General features: G+C 43.8%; 1 protein-coding gene across 2 annotated transcripts; it reads right to left on the reverse strand.

Moving 5' to 3' along the window:
- Nucleotides 1-14,176: 14,176 nt before the first annotated feature.
- LRATD2 (LRAT domain containing 2) lies at nucleotides 14,177-20,697 on the reverse strand. Of its 2 annotated transcripts, none has more exons than XM_066566394.1 (2): nucleotides 20,654-20,697; nucleotides 14,177-20,197 (listed from the first exon to the last, which is right to left on the reverse strand). In XM_066566394.1, exon 2 carries the CDS (start codon nucleotides 20,190-20,192, stop codon nucleotides 19,299-19,301), a length of 894 nt encoding a protein of 297 aa, XP_066422491.1. In that variant the 5' UTR covers nucleotides 20,193-20,197; nucleotides 20,654-20,697; the 3' UTR covers nucleotides 14,177-19,298. The 2 variants fall into 2 exon arrangements, with proteins under 2 accessions (XP_066422491.1, XP_066422483.1); XM_066566386.1 differs by lacking the exon at nucleotides 20,654-20,697 and adding an exon at nucleotides 20,390-20,541.
- Between the last annotated feature and the right edge of the window lie 2,220 nt (nucleotides 20,698-22,917).

Here is a 22,917-nt window from a genome sequence, read left to right on the forward strand (position 1 = left end):
AGCAGATACAGTCTTACCCTGCAGTAAAACAAAGCAAATAATTACTAACCTAGAGGATCTCTTTCTGTTTGAGTATATCAAAAGAATGAGGAGAACTGTAACTACCATTAGTGGAAATAGAGTCTACCCACATTCTGATATTTACTCCTTGTTCTTTGGGTGAACGCAGGGTTGGATGTAATCTCTGAGGCCCAGCAGTCTCCTTTGCATGAGACATGAGGGAATTGATTTTGGCCAGTGCTGCTTAAAAATCACTGGCTGCCACATGAGAACTAGGGACTGTGATCAGGATGTGGAGCTGACATTCCAGGGGTGTGTGTGCCACCTGAAATCTGGGGCTCTCCTTTAGCCAACCTGCTTTGAATTTTTAGCTAGAAGGTGAGAGAAGACAGGAATCACTCTAATGTAATATTAAGCACTTGTATAGGGATAACATGTGCAGCTACAGAGCTGTTTACTCAAAACTCTCAGCCATCCAATTTCAGGAATTGCCTTAAATCCTTTGTGCTGCATTAGGTAACTGGACAACTATTTGCAGTAAGATAAGCCTGGCACTCCTGATGTTCATGGTATTTCTTATGCAGGCAAAGACTGCAGACACAGAGTTTACCTGTTTATCTCTGGTTATATTTAGTAATCTTAAAAGATGGTGAAACTCAATGATAACAATCACACTATGCATCCATATTGTAACTAAAAGGTAAAATGTTTTGTGTTTATCTGATTGAGATGGAACAGCTCCAGCCCAAGCTTGTCTGTGACTGGAGTAGGATATATATTTACTTTCTGTTGTAAGCTCTGTAGTGACCTGCAAACAAGAGTCAAAATTCTGTTCTCCTGCATGTGGGAGGTTAAGCCTTCTTCCCTGAGCACTGTGCAGGGAGTGTGCAGCTCAGTAATGCTCATGCATTTTACATTCGTAGCAGCAGGATTTTGTTTCTCCACCATGCTCAAAACAGAGCTGAAATGGCACCTCTGGGTCAGAGAGATCCAAGGGCACAGCCCAGGCTGGAAGGAAGGGATCTGCCTGCTCTAAGGGCATTGCAGAAGTAAACGTGAGGCAAAATGATCCTTCAGGGACATGTAGGGAAACCCAAATGCAGATCAAGGGAGGCTCTGACCAGTCCCTCAACTGGTGTGTGGAAGGCTAGGGTCTTTGGCTCATTTCCATGAGCTTAAGATGTGACTGTGACCTGACATATCTCTCAGGTATGATATTTAGTTTGCTGAACCATGTGTTAACTACTTAACTACCAGCTTCTATTCAAAACTGTATAAATATTATTATGTGATCCTTTTTTGTCCCTTGCAAATCAGAATATTCTGTGATTCCATGATTCTGTGCTATTATCTGATATGGTTTATTTTCAAAGCCTTTTACTAATATGAAGTAAATCAGAGTAAGTCAGATGAAACTCCTCTATGCAGTATAGTCATAAAAACAGTGAGAGAGCAGAATCATAATTTGCTCTGTCAAACTTCCATGATTGGATTTATCCAGTGTAAGTGTGGGTGACAGTCTTGGATTCAGAGTGCAGCTTGCAGGGGACTGTCAGCACATGCACACAAAAATGTGTGTGGAACACACAGACTCACACAGATGTGTATGCACACATATAAATCTTTCCTTGTGTGTGTGACTGTGTGTCTGTGTACACATACATATCTATAGAGAGAAAAGGTAAGAGATTGAGTACATATGAGCAAATAATTCAGCTTTCCTAAGATCCAAAATGCCCTCTGGATGTGTTTGCCTCTCTTTGCTAAGTACTGAGAAAATCTAGGGAGGCTGAAAAAAGGCTATTTTTAGTAATAAATTTCCTAGCTTCTGCTACTAATTCTGAGGTAATTTGCTACACTGAAAGGTGTTTGGGATTTAATTAACTTGGCTTTTAATTCTGATTGTTTGCTTTGTTCTTTCTTCCACTGTAGGCAGGGAAAATGAACTGTGGACTTTCACCTTTATTACCAATCAGTGCCCAATCACTTCCACTTTTGCATTCTCAGACATGTACACAGAGCTTCTGTGCAAGAATACAGACATTTCTCCTGAATTCAAAACTCTTTTTGTTAGCAGAAAGAACTGAATAAATAAAAATTCAGGGAACCTTGTCTGCTTTGAAAAACAATATATTTTATACTATCTCTGTGGCTTACATTTCAAACTATTCAAGTTCAATTCTGCCTTTAAAACTTATTGTTTAACTTATTTCTGGTCTTAGTCCGGGGAATCTGCTAGTCTGAGGTCCATGCAGAACACTTCATTATTTCTACATAAAAATGGTTCTCAGTGCTGCAAGGCTGAGCCAAACAAGGGAATTCACACCACCCAAATCTCCTTTCAACTCCAGCCAGTCCAGACTCGTTTTTGCATACTTTGCAAGCCCCAAATGCAGAAGATGGTTTGTCTTTCCACAATAGGCACAGTGACACTGAGTACACAACAGGGCACCTTCTCAATCTTCTACTTTTGTAGAAGATTGTTGACATTTTAACCTCTTAATTTAAAGCCATCGCCTGAGATGACTGCTTCTTCAAGAATGAGGAACATTTGCCCAGTTCTGCCAAAGGCTGTTGTTATTTAGTACAGAAAATTTGTTTTGATAAAACATTGTTTAAATCAATGGCAGTATCTACCTGTTGATAAAACTGTTGTAGTAGTACATCTCAAAAGAACAGGAGAAACATAATTGCATTTAGTGACTATTTGACACATGAAAACAAAGGTGCTTAATTGCCCCCTTTCCTAGTTTCAGGGCAGAATCAGTCACAGGAAGGCAGTGCAAGAGGCCGAGGAAAGAATTTAACCCTCTTGTTCCTTATTCATAGCACTCAGCTTGTTATTCAGAACCTGGTGTGTTGGTGAGAATACCTATTGATGAGTGTTTCAGTTTTGTGGAGTTTTAGCCAGGTAAATTGTGTTGAATTGTATAATTGTTAATATTTAACTGGAAAAGTCCAGTTTCTTCCAAATGTGAGTGTTGGAAGAGCTCCTTGATCTCATATCAACTTTCTGTATGAATGGCACAATGCTGCTCACATTATCCATGGTCACACTTCCATGCAGCCACTGGACAAGACTGACCCTTCCTCGAGCCAAAATTTTAGTTCTGTGTACAGATCTGCATCTTATTTGCTCCCCATTCCACTTTCCAGTTTGCAGATGATCCTTCTGCAAGAAACTTGAAAGAAGAAAACCTTAATTTCAAGATTGCACTGGATTTAGTTCACATCAATATAGGATCTTTGACTCAGAGAGATGAAATACTGGGCACTGCTATCAGTAAATAATCATAGCTTCCACATGCCCTTTTCTTGTAGAAGTATCTTCCATTTGGCCTGTATTAGAACATACCTCTCTCTTTGGCTATGCTGTATTTTTGTTTCTCCACCAGAGATTTTGAAGTGTACGTTTGTGCCTGAACAGAAATTGCTCTCAGCATTGCTTGAAACAGACTCTGTTTGCTAAGTAAACAGTTTGTACTAGTTATCACTAGCCTAAAATGATAGCAGACTTTTGAAAACTTATCTAAAGCAAAAATGGCTGCTTGAGATCAAAGTCCAGATCATAAACTTCATTCATTTTGGTTTTATATACCAGGAATAATGATTCATATTCTCTGTCTCTGTTTCTTTTCATGCACCACAGTAGGATGTCTCATTTGCAGCCAAAAAGAGAATAAAGACCAATGAATGGCAAATTAAATTCTTGAAATTCAGTTTCTCTGCCTTTCCTCAAATTTGCAAAACATTATTGCTAACATAACACTTTAAAATCTACAATATATATTTTGCCCTATTTCTAGGTGGGCTTCTTTATTAAGTCACAAAACACTAACTGCAGTATCCTATAATAATGGTCTTAAGTGTGGCAGTAAATTGGCAGGAAATTATTGTAATTTCCCTTCTTGAAAAAACAGGCAAACCCATCCACAAATTCATGTTTGTGTGAAAATACCCAAACTCCTTTTTTTCCATTTAAGGTCTCTATTACCCACTCTAACATTACACACCCCTTATTTGCATTACACATCTTGTTTTTCAGAAGCTACATATAAAATTATAGTTTAAAAATATAAACCAAAAGTTTTTTACAAAATATTGAAATTCCCTCTAGAATTACATTTCATGACACAATGTAAGCAATCACCCTATTTTCATCTTTCAAAACAACATTCCAACCTGGCACAACATTAGCCTGCAGGAAATATATAGAACATCAGCAGAGCTGGCAGCCTGTTGGGACCACGTTTCCTCAGTTTGCTCAGTTTGCAGTGCTCACATTGCTTTAACCTTTGTACTTTTGCACAAGTGCACGAGGGATTTGAAACCTCTCACACCCTCCACAACCACATATTGCCAATCCACAGAAGTCTTTGCCTCTCTGGTTACCAAGCTAATGGAAGAGGAAAGGTGGAATGAGAAGTGGGTGAATGAGCTCTCTGCTCAGATTTGGATGACAAGGAAGAGGAAAATGCCTGGCCTTGGGAAGAGTTAATCCTGCCTAGCCCAGCCTAGCATGACAAGCTGCGTCATGGTGACTTCCCTTGCAGCACTGAAAAGTTTGAAAACACTGTTTATTTAGGGCTGTGTCCAAAAGCACAGTCACACCCTATCAGGAGCTGCAGCTTTCCTTGGGTGCCAGCTCTCTGTGCAGTCCCCAGGGACCAACAGGGAGAGAATCCCCTGGTGAGGCAGAGCTGAAGCAACAGCAAACATTGAGACAAGGCTTTAACACTTAATCATTCATTTTCAGACTCTTGATTCAGAAGCACTTTTTGGGTGTAGGCTTACAAAGAAGCAGGAACTTCCGCTGAGTGTCAGAGTGTTCTTTCAAGTGCACTTCCCTCCCTAACAGGCTTACACATTTCCCATCAGCTCGGGGCTTACGTAGCTCTAAAACATGTTTTGCTGTAACAAAGTGGAAAACCTGAATTTGTCAAAAATGAAGTGCTTCCAGGCCTACCCACATTTTTAAGTAAGGTTTCTATTCTGTTATGGCTCTGCTGTTGCAATTTATCTTTATGTGCATGTTTCAGTGCTTGCAGACATGAATTCTATGTCTACAAGCGCCCTGTTTTTCAAAGGCATGCTGTGGAGACAAAGGTTGAAACCCAAATCACTTCACAGCAGTCTGCAAGTCTGCCTCTCTCTTCAGAAGCTGTAAATGTGTCTTAAGCAAAAAGCAACAGTTCTCCCATCTGTAAATAATGGGCTTGGGTGAAATAGCTCAAATACCTGAAAAAATCCGTATTTAAAACAGAGAAGGAAATTCTGGTTCTGGGCAGTAGCCTGGAATACTTTAGGGCTGGATTAGTATGCAGGAAGTAAAGAAATGAAAAGGCAAAGGGTGGTTTAAAAATGTCATTGCACAAACATGCATGCATATTCTCTCAGGCCCTGCTTGGTGGTTCAGTAATGCAGTAGGCAATGATAATGATACAATTTCATAGCTCTTCTAATCCCAGAGGATGCACAAAATGCTTGACAAACTGATGTTCTTTATAAGCAATAGTCTGGGCCTCTCCTTCTCATCTGTAGAGGAGTGGAAAAGATTACAGTACAAATATAGCAAAATCTGGTAAGCTCAGAAGCAAGGGGAAGGAAAATATATTCCATTCAATGAATACATTAAAATTTGTATAATAAAGAAATTAGGACAACTTTACACTTAATTAGCAGACAAGCTAGAACTGTTCCATTTTGGTTTTGGGAAAGCATGGTGGTAATAGAGAACAGAAATCACCTAGAAGACACATAGGCCATTTGTACACATAAACCTCTGATTCAGAAGAGAATATGGAGGTCTCTGATCTCATTACATGGCAGAGAGAGAAAGATACAGCCCTGGTAAACTTTATTTATGAACCTTGTAATTTCCCTTACTCTTGACTTTGCTTTTTGCAGTTTGCTTATTATCTTCTAAGTAGATTTTATTTAATTAAATAACACCCTATTAGAATCAAGTAAAAATTCTTCTGAGGAAGGAGTCACCACATGTGAATGAAAGGTTTTATTTGAGTGGGAAGGTGAGGTTCAGTAAATTAGGTGTTGTTTCTTGTTGAAGCCTATAAAGACAGGCTGCCTTTAAAGGTTTCTCAGTTGGGTGATGGGATTAACTCTAAGAGTAGTCTGTCTTTTATCACAGACAGGGAACCCTGTCAGACCAGATGCATCATTTGCCTGCCTGACATCAGGCTCACAAAATGCTCTCCTGAAACACAAATGACCAAATTCAGTGAGTTTCTTGATTTGTATTAGAGAAATCTTAGTGCAATGTGAAGTTACATTCTAGCAGGCAAAAAGGATTCATAAGCTTAATACATTGATACACCTCAGCTACTAGTAGACAATAAATGGTTATTTATCAGGACATCAAAATCTTTCACAGAACTTCTTCCAACACTTTACAGTCTTTGGAGCAAAGCAGTCCAAAAGTCCAAGAAAGAGCATCTTGTGCTTTGAAGATCTTGATGCAGACTACACATCTGCTTTGCAATGTTATCGTCTGTTGTTTCTCTGTGGCGTATTTAGGCAAGTATCTTCAAAAGGTGTTTGTAATCTCAGTGACAATTTCTTCTAAGAAAAGAAGAAAGAACTCTTAAGGTGTTTTTATTGTCACCTTAGCTACAGTCTATTCCAGGAATAAAGCAGCAGCTAAAGAGCATTGGTTATTTCACACAGGAGGAGCGCAGAGGTGGGATGCTGGCACAGATCCCCAGGCCCAAGGAATGGTGTCTGTGCAGAGGAGCCTGCCAGACTGAGGATGAGACTGCTCAGTTGAGCAGTGAGCAGTGTTGGTGCCTGTGCTGGGTGGTGATTCCTCACCTAGCCCTCTCCCAAAGGAGAGCTGGTATTCCAGGGAGAACACACAGCTCTAAGAAATCAGGCGAAAAAAATTCATCATGGGACCACCTCTAGCAGCTGCAATGTCATTTATTATTTAAGGTCTCTCAGATGATGAAGGGACAGATGCTGTGGGCATCCTCAGCATTGACAGGTTGTTCATCAGTGTTATGAATTTATATATCTCCTACAGGTTCTGCTATCAGTTCTGACCCAGTTAAATGGGTCAGGCAAGGAAGTACATTCCCTAAAGGATTTGCAGTCTCCTATACCTCAAAAACTTCAGTCACAGAGGAAATATCCTACTTTGATGTGGTTCAAGAACACAAGAGAGGAGAGTAGAAAGGGAGAGGAGTAGAAACTTTATAGCAAGACCAGTTTGACCCAGAAGAGGGACTGTATGCTACATATTCAAGACTCTTTGGGGTGAAAAAAACGGGAGAGAAGAGCAAGAAAATGTTCTCAGTCTACATGTAGAAATTGTTAAAGGCGTATAGAGTGAGACATTCTGATAATCTCTGTATTATTTGAAGAATGATTCTTTTTATAATGCCTTTATTCCCACAACAATGCTTCTGTTCCAATAGCTCTGTCAGAGCTACTGAGTGGTGAGTTAACCCTGCTGCTGCTCTGAGAGAAGTGGAAGCTGCTGAGCTAAAGCAAAGAGGGTGGATAGACCTTTTCAAGCTGGAGAAACCATCAACTTAGAGGAGAGGAAGTGACTGAAAAAACAGGCTAAAGGAGACCTAATAACTGAAAAAACAGGGTAAAGGAGACCTAATAACAATTTCCTGAGGAAAACTGCTGGTCAGAACAATTAGCTATGAATCTAGGAAAAGCCATAACTGAACAAAGAACAGAGGATTTATTTTAGTTTGGTATCTGGGAACACTTTGGATGGAAACTAAAAGCATACTTTCTCTTTCTAAGCAGATCCCTAAAAAGAGGTGACCAGGGCTGCCTCCCAGCTCCAGCTCTTCACTCTTCATTATGGCACATAATGGGACAATTGGAACAGTAAGTATGGTGCAGTCATTATGCCAGTCACAGCTATGCTCTGTAAATGTGACTGCATGGAGTATCTGGTTTCTAACACAAGCTGTGAAAGGATGTCCCCTTTTTACCACGGTCAGGGAGGAGCTGATAGGCTCAACAGAGACTTCAAAAAACCTCAGCCTTTCAGTTAGCATGGAGCTCAGTGCTCTCATGTACTCAATTTTCTCAAGGGGAATGCCATGCAATATTGCCCAGAGTAGTTATAAGGCATTAGCTGCCATCCCATTTACAAAAAAAAAAAAAAAAAAATCACTCCTTTCTCTGCTGCAGTTCACCAGTGATCAGTTATCCACAATACATCCTTGATCATGTCTCAATGGAAAGACTTCTTTTTCATTTTGCTGGGCTTTATGTTTAGCTTGTGGGAGGCCAGGCCAGTTAACAGTGTAATGTACTTTAAAAAGGAATGTGATTACTAGGAACTATTTTTCTCCATTAAAATCGGCAGAGAAATTTACTTAATTCTTCGTCCTTTAATCAAAGCAGTAAAGAATTTCAACAACCTGTAAATCTGGCTGTAAAGAGTTACAAAATAGGGAAAATTCACAATAGTGTCATTTTTCTTTGAAACTCTTTTATCTCAGTGAAAGATATTTGAGCAAACCCATCACAACACACACTGCTGTACAACTGACTGATGTTCCTGTTAGGAATTCTTGCCACAGGTTTTGCAGCAGAGGGTAAGGGCAGAGCACCATCATGTTGAAAAGCATTGGTGCTAGTGGTTTTAAAAATCACTGCTCTTTTTCTAAAACCCCAACTTGTGTCTTTACTAGCCTGTACCATGTGACACATACAAGCTGTGTTACATTAAAATGTTTAATTAGAAATATGAGTTATGCCTTGCATAGTAACAAGAAACCACCATAAAATAATTTATACTCTGATAGTCTCAGACTATCACAGCAGTCATGCATAAGTTCAAATCCTTTTCAGTGGGACATTGATTAATTCATTCTTTGATGAATCTAGGCCCAGGCATTCAGCAGCTTCTTCCCTTTCTCAGCATGAGTTTAGTTATGTGAAGCCAGAAATGGCCTTTGTATGTTTAGACTTTGAGAGCACATTCAGCTGGAATCCTGCCTCACACCTAGGGCTAGACCTCTGCAATAATGCAGCTCTGCTTGTTCCAGCTCTGAACAAAGACAAGCAGGGCTGTGGAGTTATGTTACTCACTACAAGTTGAGGAATCAGCTTTCCATGTGGCTTTATCCTCCCACCCCCTTTCCCACAGGAATAACACAGTGTGAGTTAAGCTTGTGCCTTTGCCATTATCTTGCTTTAGTGGCTCAGTTCCAACACACAGCCATGTACCACCTCATTATTTATATCCTGCTAGCATCTTATTTAGTACCTCAGCTTCCATCACAAATGTATTGGGATAACTGGATAAAAGACTCATTATAATTGCAGCTTCTCTGCAGGGGTCAGCACCTCCTCCCCATGAATATGATAAGGTGCTCCAAGTGCCACCTCACCTGCAAATGGTGTTTTTCCCTGAAGACTCACTTCCCACAGGCTACAAGCTGCTAGTGAATTTCTGAAGTAATATTTTAATAACTTAATTTAAGATTTAACAGCTTTCTTTCCTGTGCTTTGTTGTATAATTAATCCATGTGACGGAAACTCATCAGACTTGGGGATCTGAGATGCATCTGGACATGCAAGGGTTGTAAACAGCCCTAAAACCTGTGTTAGGGCCTATTTAAGGAGGGCAAATTAGAGCTGTGTGCAGAAAAAATAAATTATTTTATCCTTGGGTGTAATCAGAAACTACTTTTGATAGCTGGATGTGTCTTTCAATAATATCTGTAGTTTGCTATAATAGTAGTAAAACCAACAATTTTTTGTCCACTGACATTTAAGGTGGAATCCTTGACTTCCTTGGCTGAGAAAATCTGGCCCAACACCTCCAAACAACTTGCATGCTGGTGTGCATGCCCATGAGCTGTGTGCTCTTCTGCCTCCTGAAAACATACTGCAAGCAGATACTACAGAGACCCTTTGAGCCTGACACTGAACAGTCCACCATAGAATTTTATCTCTTTTGCTTGCTTAGTGCTGTGCTGCTGTGTTTATCACATGGAAGAGATGAGACTTGTCACTGCCATCCTGAACTGCTGAAACAACTGAAGCCTTGGGATCCCACTTCTCCAGAGTTACTTCTCTGTAACTGCAAGACTTCCATGAGGTTTCTTGTTTCCTGCTGGTAGTGCTATTCTGCTTTGATATGACTCAGAGAATGCAAATGGGTCTGGCCCTAAGCACTGGTTAGAGCATTTGCTCAAGTTTAATGTCCAAGACCATGCTCTGGATTAGACAAGCAGAGATTTGAAATCACTTCCAGGAAAACATGTCTGAGTGAGCTGCCCATTTACCTGTAAGCACGACGTGGGTATCTCATTTCTTCAGTTTGCAGTGAGAGCTGTGGAACCCAGCTCCAGGGGACGGGTTGTAGCAGAGAACACATGGCTAAGTGTGCACACCAGTCTGCCCCAGTGCTGAATATTTCCCTCTTCTGCACATCCCTTTTAAGGGTGCACTGCTTTCTTGAGAAGCTGAGGTACAAAAGCATAGAAAACACAAAGACAAAACAACAACATGAAAGGAGTAACACCTTTGGGCATCAGGGATGTGTTCCTCACTGCGTGCTGAGCTTCCCAGCAGAGCACCTTTTCCCCACTGGACATGAGCAACAGCTCTAATGAAAGCTTTGTAAAGGAGAGTGCTGCCAGCTGCCTTCTCTGGGAGCTGGATGAGTTGAGTGCAGAGACCTGTTTTCCACAAACAGGATTTACATAAGCTCTGCACACATTTCTCTGTGTGCTGTCAGGGTGCCTCAATCCTTCTCTCTCTCAAGGCTCATCTTCCTCTGTACAATTTCTGTGGTGAGCCAGGTACACTTGTGTACCTGTTTTCCTCAATTAAACCTTTTCCATGGATGTGAGTCATCTATTTCATGGTCCAGAACATGCTCATTTCATTTCCTCTGCCCTCTGGTTATTGAGTTAATGAATACTTTGTAAACACCTGGAGACCTCGTCACACTAACTACTGTACAAAAACAGGGCTTGTCCCAAAATGATTCTTCTGAATAGGACAGGACAGAAGCAGCTCAGGAGAAAGGAAAAATTAGAGAGCACAGACTTTTCTATGGTGCTCAATTCTTAATAGTCCCAGTTAATCTCTGCTGACTGACTAAATGCAAGCAACAAATTCTGGTTTCAACATGGGGGCTGACCACAATTCTCAGTGACCTGGGGTGAGACAAATAAGCATCACTGAGCATTTAGGTTTCTGGCAAGCTCCAGACCCTTTCAACAAGCTCTGGCAGATCTTCCTGACCAAGGGCTGCTTCGAGCTCTTCATTTCCACTGGACTTTGGATCCAGTGTTTGGAAGAGACCTATGTGGTGGCTGGTCCTGGCACACAGGCAGCAGTTTGTTGTGGCTGACAGGGGCTTTCACTTGTCCAGAAGGGGCCAGGAACTCCATTGAGAGCAACAGAGATGGTCAGCAATGGTGGTGATGTGCCACTGGCATCCAAGGAGGGAGCAGCTCTAGAGGGACCCCAAAGAGGAGGTCTGGAGAAGGAGGAGGGCAGGAGGGGCTGCAGGCCAAGAGCAGAGATCCTCCTCAGGCAGCACCTCAGCTGGAGCACAGACACTCCTGTAGCCCAGGGAACACCCTGTGCCAGGACTGGGTGAAGGGGAAGGAAGGGGGAGCAGCCAGGACGGGCTGGGAGAGATTCCCCACAGCCCATCTCCACCCCTACACCCCTTGGTGTCATAGGGAAAAAAGAAGAAAGGTGTGTTTTAATTTCTTTCTTTCTTTCTCACCATTCAAACCTATTTTAATTGACATGTAATTTTCTCCATTATGTGTCTGGTTTGCCTGTGACAGTCATGGGTCACTGATCTCCCTGCCTTAATCTTGACCCATGAGTTTTTCCATCTTCTTCTCTTACTCAATAAGAGTGAGAGAGCATCTGGAGGGTTGGGGCCCTTGCCACAGGGAGCACCCAGCTGTGCAATCTCAGGCTGCAGGGTGCTCCTGGGGCTTCTTTTCTGCAGGTCTGTGCTGATGAAAGCACCTCTGTGACCAAGGGAAGGAGCTGCAGCAGGAGGTCAGCATGCTTTGGAGCTACACAAATGATGGAAAGGAGGCTGACTGGATGTTCTCCTGGATACAGGGGAGCCTGACCCTCCAGCTGAAGGAGAGACAGACAGTCTCTGCTTATGGGATTGGAAAGCAGAGAATGGTCCATTTCTGTGTGCAAGAAGCCAAGCAGAGGTGTCACGGATGATCAAGGGGTCCTTGGCAAAACTCAAATACGAAAAACCTTCATCACATAAGTGATGAAGTGCTGCATTAAGAAATCCTCAGTCTCCATAATTAGAGTTATGAAAAATAGAACTGGATTCAGCCCTGAGTAGTTGCATGTGTTTTGAGCAAACAGGTAGATTACAGGATCTCCAGAGGTCCCTTCCACCACTATGGATTTGCCATGACTATGCAAGTCTGCTGTTCCCTCTTCCCTTCCTTTCCCCTCTAGCCCTTGTGCACCTTGCCTTTGGCCACAGGCACTGCCTCCTGCCACAGTGCAGAGCTCTTTGGAAAAAAGCACAAGGCAACCACTCTCAAATTGAAATTCGGGCATCTTCCTTTACAATGACAATGACAACCAACGTTAGTGGTGGGCAGTAGGATTTTATCCTACAGAGACCTGAGCAGAATTTCACTGAAGAAGGAACTGAAGAGAAAAACTCTCTGTAGAAGTCCAGTGCTCAGAGAAACCAGCCAGGAGTGCAGAGACCTCGACATAATCCATGTCCCAATACTTGCATTTTAAATTACCCTATTTCTAGCTCAGGTGCATTCTGACATAAAAGGGCAATGCAAATATCCTCTTCAAGATGCTTCTTTTTGGTATCTGATGTCACAGACATTCTGGAAGCAGCCACTGGGAGGGAGATCCAGAAAGCAAGATCTTCCTCTCTATGGGCACAGGCTGTGAGAGAATACATGGACTGCTTTGCTTTATGTGCCTGGAGAAACTTCAGGGAAAAAAAAAAAAGGCCCAGAGATGCAAGAAAACACTATGGTGACTAAATAAACACACGTGCACAAAGAACAGGTCAAACTATGAAGCTTCAGAATTCAGTGGCCTCCAGTGCTAAGTGATAACTGAGCAGGGATTTTCACATATTGATCCAGGCACCCAAATCACATTTTTGGTTCTTCACGTTTTCAAATCTAGTATCAGACACCTGAAAATTCAGGCACTCTTGCAGTCACATAGAGCACAGCTGGGTGCCTCATACATCCTGTTCAAAGTCACCTAAGTCCATACCAGAGCTACAAATTTGATGTTATGGTAGATTCACACCTGCAGCCTTGAGCCTGGAAAGCTGCTGTGTCTGATATAAAAATTTGTCTCACTTTCTCACACCTGTAAGACAGCTGTCACGGACAGCTCCCACCCACAGAAGAGCTAAATCTCCACTGATACTTTCAGCAGAAGTCTCATCTTGTTACAGCTAGATTTCCTCAGGATAGTTTCACTCAAAGAATCCTTGCCAGAGCTGACTCAGTCCTTTTGTGTGAGACTCAAATAGCTCCTTGTGGTCAGGACCTTGAGGACAAGTACAGCTTGTTGGCTGTGTCACTGTTTTGCCATTGTGAATATGCATCCAGCAGAAGGCTTTAATGGATTAAGAATGGTTACCCCATGGGTGTAATATTTCCCCACAACACACAGCCCTTGTCACCTTGATTAAGCAATGTCCCTAAGGCTGGTGTGGATAGAACAATGATCTCACACCAGCCATGGATCTGCCATGAGACAAAACACACAAACTGAACAGTTGTACAGATTTCCCCAAAAACTCCCTGTGAGTTCTGTTCTCTCGTTTCTCCCTCTAGCAGACACTACATCTGTTCCTTTAGCAGTTGCTGGCAGAAAAGACAAGCCCTGCTGCCAGCTAATACTATATGATCTGCTGCTGAATTAATTTTCCACTTAAAAATTAAATTATGGGCCAGATCCTCATTGGATTTAATACAGCTATCACCTATTAGGCATCTGATGGTCTGGCCTTTCATCCAGGTTATTCTTCCTCTTTAGAACACAACCAAAGAGTTAGATTTTGATCTGATGAGTGAAGGCAGTGAAAATATTGTTTTGTGTCTGATGTGTCCATCATGAGAAATTATAACTTTTTTCCAAAAGCTGGAGAAACACACGCTATTCAAAAAAACAAAAGAAAGAAAAGTTGTAAAAGACACTATAAATCTTTTATTTCTTTTGAGTTACTATGAAATGCCCTTCATTTTGAAGGAAATGGTACAATCAATGATGTGTACTTCTTTCTCAGGAAAAGAAGATATTTGCACTAACAATTCAACATTTACTGACAAAAGACAGCTTACAGAAAATGGTCATGGTGGAAAAAAAATCATATTTGTGATTATACTTCTTACTGTGGATGATTTCATGAAGTGTTACAATGTTAGGAATTTCAAGTGTGCATTAAAGGAAAGCTTCTAATCCAGTATTAATGCAAAGGAATTTAAACCATCTAAACCACTGGTGTTCAAAATCACCCTGATTTCTTCCTATTCACAGTTAAAGAAAAAGCCTAATCTGAAAGTCTAAGCCCACGATATAATACTCCTTGCCTTATCACTGCACACTGATTTTTAAGAGTAGTTAAGCATACTCAATTAATTGTAGATTTTACAAATAGAAACTGTGGTTGGAAACAACGTATTTCCTACCTCTACTTACTTACTAGTCTCTGATCTCTTATACAAAACTAAAATTTTGCTTTCAAAAAATACTTGTTCCTACATGGCTGTTAGCTTTATGGTTGGTGCTGTTAATTGTCAGAAAAGCACAAGTGGGAAACCACTCGACAACACACTTCACATACCCAAGGACAGACCTTTGGCAAAACTTAACCAAAGGAAAAGAGAAAAAGAAAACCACCATTACATTCAAAATCTGAAACAGATTAATCACACAATATCACCTATTATAGTACTGAGTGGAATAGTGAAATCAAATGAACAAAAGGAGTTTGCCTATGGTTTCATTTATACAAAACGATTTAAAGTTTACTTCCATAGTCTAGGGTCCTTCAGTCTGAAGAATGTATTTTTCCAAGTAAGAAAATACAGATTTTGAAGTAGCTTTTGGGAATTTTCCCCGCCTACTTGGCAACTGCCTACCACATTGGCCAGAGGAGTTCTAGAGCTGCTGTAATCAATACCTTGCATTCACACAGAATCAGGGATAACAAAATAGTCTTCAATTTATGTCTTTGTTCACTGCCACGGAGGGTGAATGTCTAAATTGTGTTTTTAAAATTACTCAATCAACGGATAATTGTAGGTTTTACTACAACGCCTTTTCCAAGGCATTATTTGCATCAAACACACCAATACTCCAGGGAAATAAGACTGCTCATCTACATTTCCTAGCTGGAGCTGCATTTACACATCTGGGGCTCAGCCTTGCCAGCCTTCACATGTGCATATTGATATTCACAGGAGTAGAGATGCCCAAATGAGTAAATTCATATAGATTAATGTTTGCCCAATCAAAGGGCTTTTAAAACAAATTATATTAACTTTAAATGTTAAAATGCAAGGGAAAACTCAAGCATGACGAGACAAAGATACCGGAGGAATCTGCAGCAGTTCACCAGCTTAGCTTACAACTGCTGGGTAACACACCTCTCACCAAATCAATGCAGCTCCTGCATTTCCAGAGGGAAACTGAGGCCCAAGTTTGGGCTGAGTTCCACAAGCTCTGTTTGGACAAGAGGCCCTTTGAGAAACAGCTTTCAGTGACCTACTTATTCTCCCCTGTTGATTATGCAACCTCAGAAGCTCCACGCCCCCACCGGAGACATCATATTGAAATTCCAGACCCTCATTCATAAAGAAATGTAAATATACACTTAATTTCAAGCACAAGAATAGGCTTACTGATTCTCAAGGGGCCTCAAGTAGGTACGGTCTACTCAAAACTTTAAACTTAATCTAGACTTAAGACCTGTGCGGAAGCATAAGCTCTGCAGAAGGAGCACACCTGCATTTCTCGATGTTAAAGCAGATGCAGAGAAGAGCACTTTATCTATTCCCTTCCCCTCTCTTTTGTGATCCATGTGAAAGTCCTGAAGTAGACACAAAAGAGTCAGTTTTCCTGGGAGATCTTTTTTTTTTTTAAATCAAGCTCCAGAAATCCCAGCTTACTCTGCAGACAGTAACTGAGCAAAGAACAGCAAAGACAAGAAACCAAGCAGTTGAGATGTGCTCCTACAGCAATTTCTGTTCTCACATCCAGGTCATTACAGTTCCATGGCTTTAAAACCAGACTGCTTAGAAATGTGTGCAGTGGTGTTTAGTAGCACCTATTAAATAACACTGCCTAATCAACAAGTAGGGGAAAAGGACCTGCCTGTTAAAGATTCAACAGTTGCATCTTTATCTGCTGGAATAAGAAATCCCTGTATGGAGGTAGCCCTCTTTCAGACAAAACTTAAAAAAATGCCAAGCTTTCCACCCTCTTTTACTTTTACACATAATGGAATGTCAGGGGACAATAAATTCCCAAGCATAGCTTGCAGGGAAACTTTATGATTCCAAATATCAAACACCTGTATGCCAGAGGAGCACAGAGGTTTTGTAACACAGCAGAATGCATGCCAAACTCTGCTGTGAAGCAAGCTCCTCCTTCGCTCTCTATCCTATCAAAGCACTGCAAGCTCTGGAATTCTTTGCTAAGGCCTGGTGCCTGTAGGGGAATTTATCCCAAAAGGCATGACTGGTACAGAGAAGCACCAAGACTAGCACAAGACAAGATTTCAGTTGGTCAAAGAAGCTTTGCTCTCCATTCCCAAGCAGATTTGGTCCTTTTTTAATTAAAACAAAGAAAAGAAAACCACCCAAAAAACAAAACAAAAAAAGAAAAAAGTGAGAAAAAAAAGAACAGAAAACAAAGGCAAACTGTTCAGGATATCTCAGAAGGAGAGAAATGGCTAAGTGTCATAGTTCTGATGTTTCAGACACAAAGGAAAAATATTTTCACAACTAGTTTACTGTTTAGTACCCTGTAGATACATAATATTTGACATTTATAGCAGTTTCAATATTTTATGACCTAGAATATTCTTTAGATCATGAATGAAAAATAAACCCATTCAGAGAACTGGAAAATAACGTGCATAACAATTTACTTTCAAATGCAAGGTTATGAAGGGTTTTTTTTAAACTTCCAAAAATATCTCTAGGAAAATATTATTTTACATAGCTATATTACACAGTGAAATAAACTCTGTTATGTACAAGGTTTCAGTATGAAAGAAACCACAGCTAGACATTTGCTCATGGTCTAGATAATCTGTTGTCTCATATCAGTCAGAAGTACAACAGAGAGACTCTCCTTCACTCTTTTTCAGACTGTCTCAGTGATCACTTCAGCTTTCAGTAGTTACTAGTAGTTGTATAAAACCTGTGTGCAGGCATCCACATATTAACCCTATCCCAATCAGATATGGGTAGATATGCTTTCAAACAAGGCCAGATATGGGTAGATATGCTTTCAAACAAGGTTAGACATCTGCTTGACAACCACAGTAACCTGAGAATAACTCAATTGCATATTGGTGAAAAAACACACACTTAGTGTAGGCATATGAGCTATAGCATTCTAAGGGAGCTTGGTATTAAACTCTCCCCTGGATTTGTGTTTCACAGGCCAAATCCTAGCTTGTATATTTTAGGCAGAAAACATGAGACCACAATCAACTTGGCTCAAATTGGCAAGGTTGCTTCATACAGTCTTAACTAATCAAAAGCTTGTGTCTACCTATTCTTAAACAACAAACTTTGCTCCTGTCACAGAGGTGGAAAGGACATGGAGTACTTTGCTATTTGTGGTATAACTGTAAACAGCTTCGGGGAAGACCATATTAATTATGCTTCAAGTTTACATCACACTGTTAGTTTCCATTACTTGAACTCAAGCTTATCTTCAAGTTCACATCATCATACTGGGTTTTAAGGGGAAGGAATTTTGAATTAGAAACTGCCTCCAAATCAGTGCTTGATCACACACCCCAGATCCCAGGACAAAGATCTGACAGTGCTGCCTGTGCGGGAGATCAGTTCAACAGCTGAATAAAAGTTCAGGGAATATTCAGGGCAGGCAGCACTGCACTCCCCCTTCCTGAGGGACTTGCACAACTTTGGAGGCATGTCCTCTCCTCTAATGCTATAGCTCAGCTGCATACCATAGAAACTAGCAAAAAAAAAAAGAAACACGAAATCCCTAATGAAGAGGAAACTGCTTTGGAACACTCAAGCCCTATAATGTCTTCCAGCCTGTGCTCCCTTCCATCACAGCTGTGTTCACTGTGGTGCAGAATCTCTGGCATGCTCACAGCCAGAAGCACCCAGCCAAGAGGGTGGGTGCTTGAGGGACAGCTTACTCAAGACATACTCTTACACATAAGCAACCTGCCTCTACTGCCTCTGTGTGTATTACAGACATGATCAGGAGCTCTGCCACTTGCTTTAGGAGAAGTCAAGGCAGCCTGTAATGAGCCCTGACACAGCATCTGCCTGTAGGAGTCCCAACACACACCAGAGTACAACTGGGGTGGCAAACTTCCTTCCCTGGGGCCTGCTGGCAACAAATTCATCTTCTGTCCCCAAAGCCACATGCTGATGGCAAAGGAGAAGGTCCCCCAGCCCACCTGCAACCTCCTATCAATTAAGAAGGCACCAGGCACATCAAACCCATTTCATCAAAATCAGTGGAGATTTCTGCCTTACACTTTCTAGGGAACTGGTTACCAAACCCACAAAGCCTTGAACCACGCAGGAGCCGCTCCTTGCGATACCAACAGAAGCCACAGCAGAAGATAAACAGTAGCAGAAAAGGGAAAACAAAATCCTCATGTTCAGAGCTACACGGCCATGTCCTGGAAGTTGTTGGCTACTTCTTAATGGCATTAAATACTATTAACTTCTGCTGATAAGTAGATGTCCAAGGCATTTAGCATGTTGTAGGGTCAGGCCTACTGGCAGATGGTTGAGGAAAAGGCTGTGTGCGAATATGGCAGAGAGGAAGGGAAAGAGAGAGGAGAGGGGTAGAATTGCCCTGAGTTTTATCCTCTACAAATAAGTCAGGGGTTTTATCATCAAGCACTGAAGGAGTTAAGCACTAAAGCACAGACACTTAAGCAGCTTTCCCCCTTCCTTTCACATGTGATTGGAATGAAGCTGCACCGAAGCAGCCCAAAGGGCTTATAACAGCTCAATTTCGCAGCCTTCAGTTTTAATCCCCATCACCCAGGCTAAGCAGAATGAGTGGTGCTGAGGCTGCTACTCCACAGCAGTCTGAGCACCTGGATGATGATGGACTTCATCCTCCTCTTCCTCCTCCTCTGCAGCCTGCAGGTGGCTGGAGAGCTCCTGGATCACAGCAGCTCTACCAATCTGGTCATTTCTCCTCTTCTCCATGATCAGATCCTCCAGGCTCTGAAACTCCAGCGTGTGGCTGCGCTTGTCCCCCAGCCGGATCTGCAATCGGTAGGGCTGCTTGCCTATGCGCAGCTCCCCGCCGATTTTAAACTCTCGCTTGCCGTATCGGCACCAGGCAGCAAAACACTCTGAGTTTCTCCAGCTCAAGTCCCGATCCTTGCAACCCACCTGCTCCAGGGCATTGCGCACCACCGCGGCCGGGCTGAGGGGTTTGTAGCGGTACAGCTGGTTGGCAATGCGGCCGCGTCTGCCCTGGCTGGCGTCGGTGAGGAAGCTGTTCACCACCTCCAGCCGATGGAGGTGCACGACTTGAAAATCCCCCACATAGACCACCCAGTGCGGATACTGGGCTTGGCACACAAACTCCACCAGGTCACCTGGCTTACACCTATTCAGCAAGTTCTCGGGGGTGTAGGTGCTCAGATGCCCCCCACCTCCTCCATCACCCTCTAGCTGCGTGTCCTCCTCTGAAAAGCTCTTCTGGTAAATACACTCATCCCGGTAATAGACTGAGCACTCCACCTCGTGCAGCTGGGGATCGTAGGGCTGCAGGGCAGGGTTCTCACCGCCCAGGTCATGCACCGAATCCTGCTGCTGCTCCAGCTCATCATCATCATTCGAAAAGATGTAGGAGACCCCGATTCTTGGCCCTTCATCTCTGTCCATACCTGTCGGGTCGGCCGTGGGAACTTCCTTGTAGTTGAGATGGGTCAGCTTCTCCACCTGGTTCCCCATGCCCGCTGCAACGACAGACACACGGCGGGGCCATGAATGAGGGGTGAGCGGCTCCCGGAGAAGCAGCGCGGGCACAAGCGCGGCTCCCCCCTCCGCAGGCGTCCCGGCTCTCCCCGCTCAGCGCAGGCTCCAGCAGCGCCCCGGGGCTGCGGGAGCCCGTCGGGGACGGGGGGAAGGGGGACACGAGACTTCCCTACCTGTATGTATGGAGGAAGGCGCGGCGGCACCACCACCTGTTAGGCGGCGACGAGGAGAAGGAAAGAGGCGCAGGAGCCGCCGGGGAGCGGGGCAGGCACCGAGCCACCTGTTAGAGAGGGGCTGCGAGCGCCTGGGGAGGTGGGGAGCTCCGAGCTGGGGACGGCAGAGAGCGCACCCCCCCGCCGCCCAGGTGAGCCGCGCCGGGCCGCCGGCCAGGTGCGCCTTCCCCGCCCTCCCCCGGCACCGGGCGGCCGCGAACTTACCCCGCGGGGCCGGCGGCGGCGCCGGGAGCGGCTCAGGGCGAGCGGGCGGCGGGGCGGCGGCGCGCCCGGATCATGGCCCCGGCCCGGCGCGGCTGCTGCTCCCCGCGCAGCGGCAGCGCCCGAGCGCCGCGCCGCCGGCTCCGCGGCTGGGCATGAGCGCCGGGAGAGGCACGGCCGAGGGGAGGGAGGGAGGCTGGATCCGCCACGGACGCCCCGGCAAGCGCTCAGCCCCCAGCATTTAAAGAGGCAGCTCTTTTTTTTTTCTTTTCTTTTTTTTTTTTTTTCCTCTTCCTTCCCACCCCACCCCCCCCCACCCTCCCGGCTTCCTCCCCCTCACCTCCCTCCGCCCCGCACCTTTTCCCTCTCTCCGCTCCTACATGCCAAGCGCTCTGCTCCCCGCCGAGGCTGGTGGCAGGCGGAGGTTGGGCGCGGGCTGCCGGCGCCGCCGCTGCGCAGCTCTGCGCGGGCAGCGGGCGTGCAGCGCGCTCAGCCCCAACTCGCCCGGGCGCGGCGCCTTTAAGGGAGCGGTGCCACAGCAGCCCAGCCCGCCGGTGTGTGCGGGGGGAGGCTCCGCAGCCGGAGTTTGCCCGGGACGGCGCCGAGAGGCGAAGCGGAGCCGCGGTGCGCGGCCGTGCGAGCGCCGCGGTGCCCTCGCAGAGGCGCGGAGCTGTCCCGGGGGCAGCGCCAGGAGCGGCCTCCCTGGGGCCGCGCACGGTGACAGGGAAGTTGTTAAGTGAGCACAATCAAAGCGCCCCGTTCTCCTGGGCTGGCTTAACGCCTTCGATTCCTCCATGCGCGGAGTGTGTAATTAGGTTTATTAATTCATTTTCTTTCCGACTCCAAGAGCTCAGTCTCTTTTTCAATATAAAAGATTATGATTCTTTCTCCCCTGGAAAGGCATTATGAGATCTGGTGGGAATATTTTGCTTTCTGTGTTTTGGAGAACACAAAACAATATTTTGCTTTTTCATTAATGCCTAGTTAGTGTGCTAGGTGGGTTTACTTTTCATACTGTTTTAACAGACACTGGTAAATTCACGCTGTTAAAATAGACTACAGAGATAATTTATGGGATGTAGGAATAATGTCTTTAATTTTGTCTCATTTATTCCCTTTGTCTGTTGGCTTGTAATTGATAAGCCCAACTGCAACTGCTGTTCTGAGTATCTACTAAATAGCGGCAAATGAAGGAACAATTGTTGTGTTACCAGGGCCCTGGGCACTGCCCACAGGCTCAAAGAATACGATTGCCATCAGATTTTAAATCTCTGTGGTTTCAGACCTGCCCTTTGGGGTGAGAAGAATTGCTCCATCTGGGACTGGGGAGATGAGCACTGCTTGGGATGGTGGGGCATTACAAGCAATTGCAGCAGTGACAGACAGCCAGATCAGGACCTTTATGTTTGGGATTCAGCTGGTGGCTATGTCCATGGGAGCATTTTTGAAATGAACCTCCCAAACACCCAGCCCTGACACACATGCACTTTGGTTTGCATCCCAGCGTGTTTTCAAACAGTGCACGTTTCTTTCACATCCCACCAAACTAGGTACCCTGTGTACCCTGTGTGGCAGGGTTGGATCAAGGCTAGTTGAGCAAATATCCAAAATGTATTGAATGTAAATGTGATTTCTGGGCACTGCATGTTTCTCCCTGCAGTTCCTCTCCTCTATAGCTGCTGTTGGACAAAAGAGGGCCCTCCTTCATAGTCAGGGCATTGTGAAATTGCTTTGCTAATTAAAGATGGGCATGTGTGAGAGTATCCTAAAACGAGGAGCTAAACTGACATAGAAGTGATTCCCATTTCCATTGGAAGCTTTGTTTCAGCACTGTATCTTCCTATCTCTGGACCAGTTATACTTCTTCCTAAAAATGTTTTGCAGCCCTGTGTTCAAGGCCAAGTTTCTTTCTGAATCTTCTGCAGTGTGTGGAAAGATGTGTCTGTGCATGAGTGGAAACTCAGTATGGCCCAGGCAGTCACTTGTGTGTTCGTGCACATCCACAAAGATTTGCAACTCTCTATCATGTTTTCTTTTTCTTGTCTGCTTCATTTCACCTCATTGCTTAATTTTCTGCACCTTGTCTGCTGCTTTAATCTCTGATCTCTTTGAGCTTCCTTGCCATGACTGCTCCATGGAATCCATATTGTCTGTTCAATCTGCTGCTTTCTAGGCTAAGAAACCTTTGGTGAGTATTTTTGTATTGTAAACCATATCCATAATGGCTTACTGCACACATAGGTAAGGAATTGGGTGGAAAATCCACA

This window comes from Molothrus aeneus, chromosome 1, assembly GCF_037042795.1.
Source record: "Molothrus aeneus isolate 106 chromosome 1, BPBGC_Maene_1.0, whole genome shotgun sequence".
Classification (NCBI taxonomy): Eukaryota; Metazoa; Chordata; class Aves; order Passeriformes; family Icteridae; genus Molothrus; species Molothrus aeneus.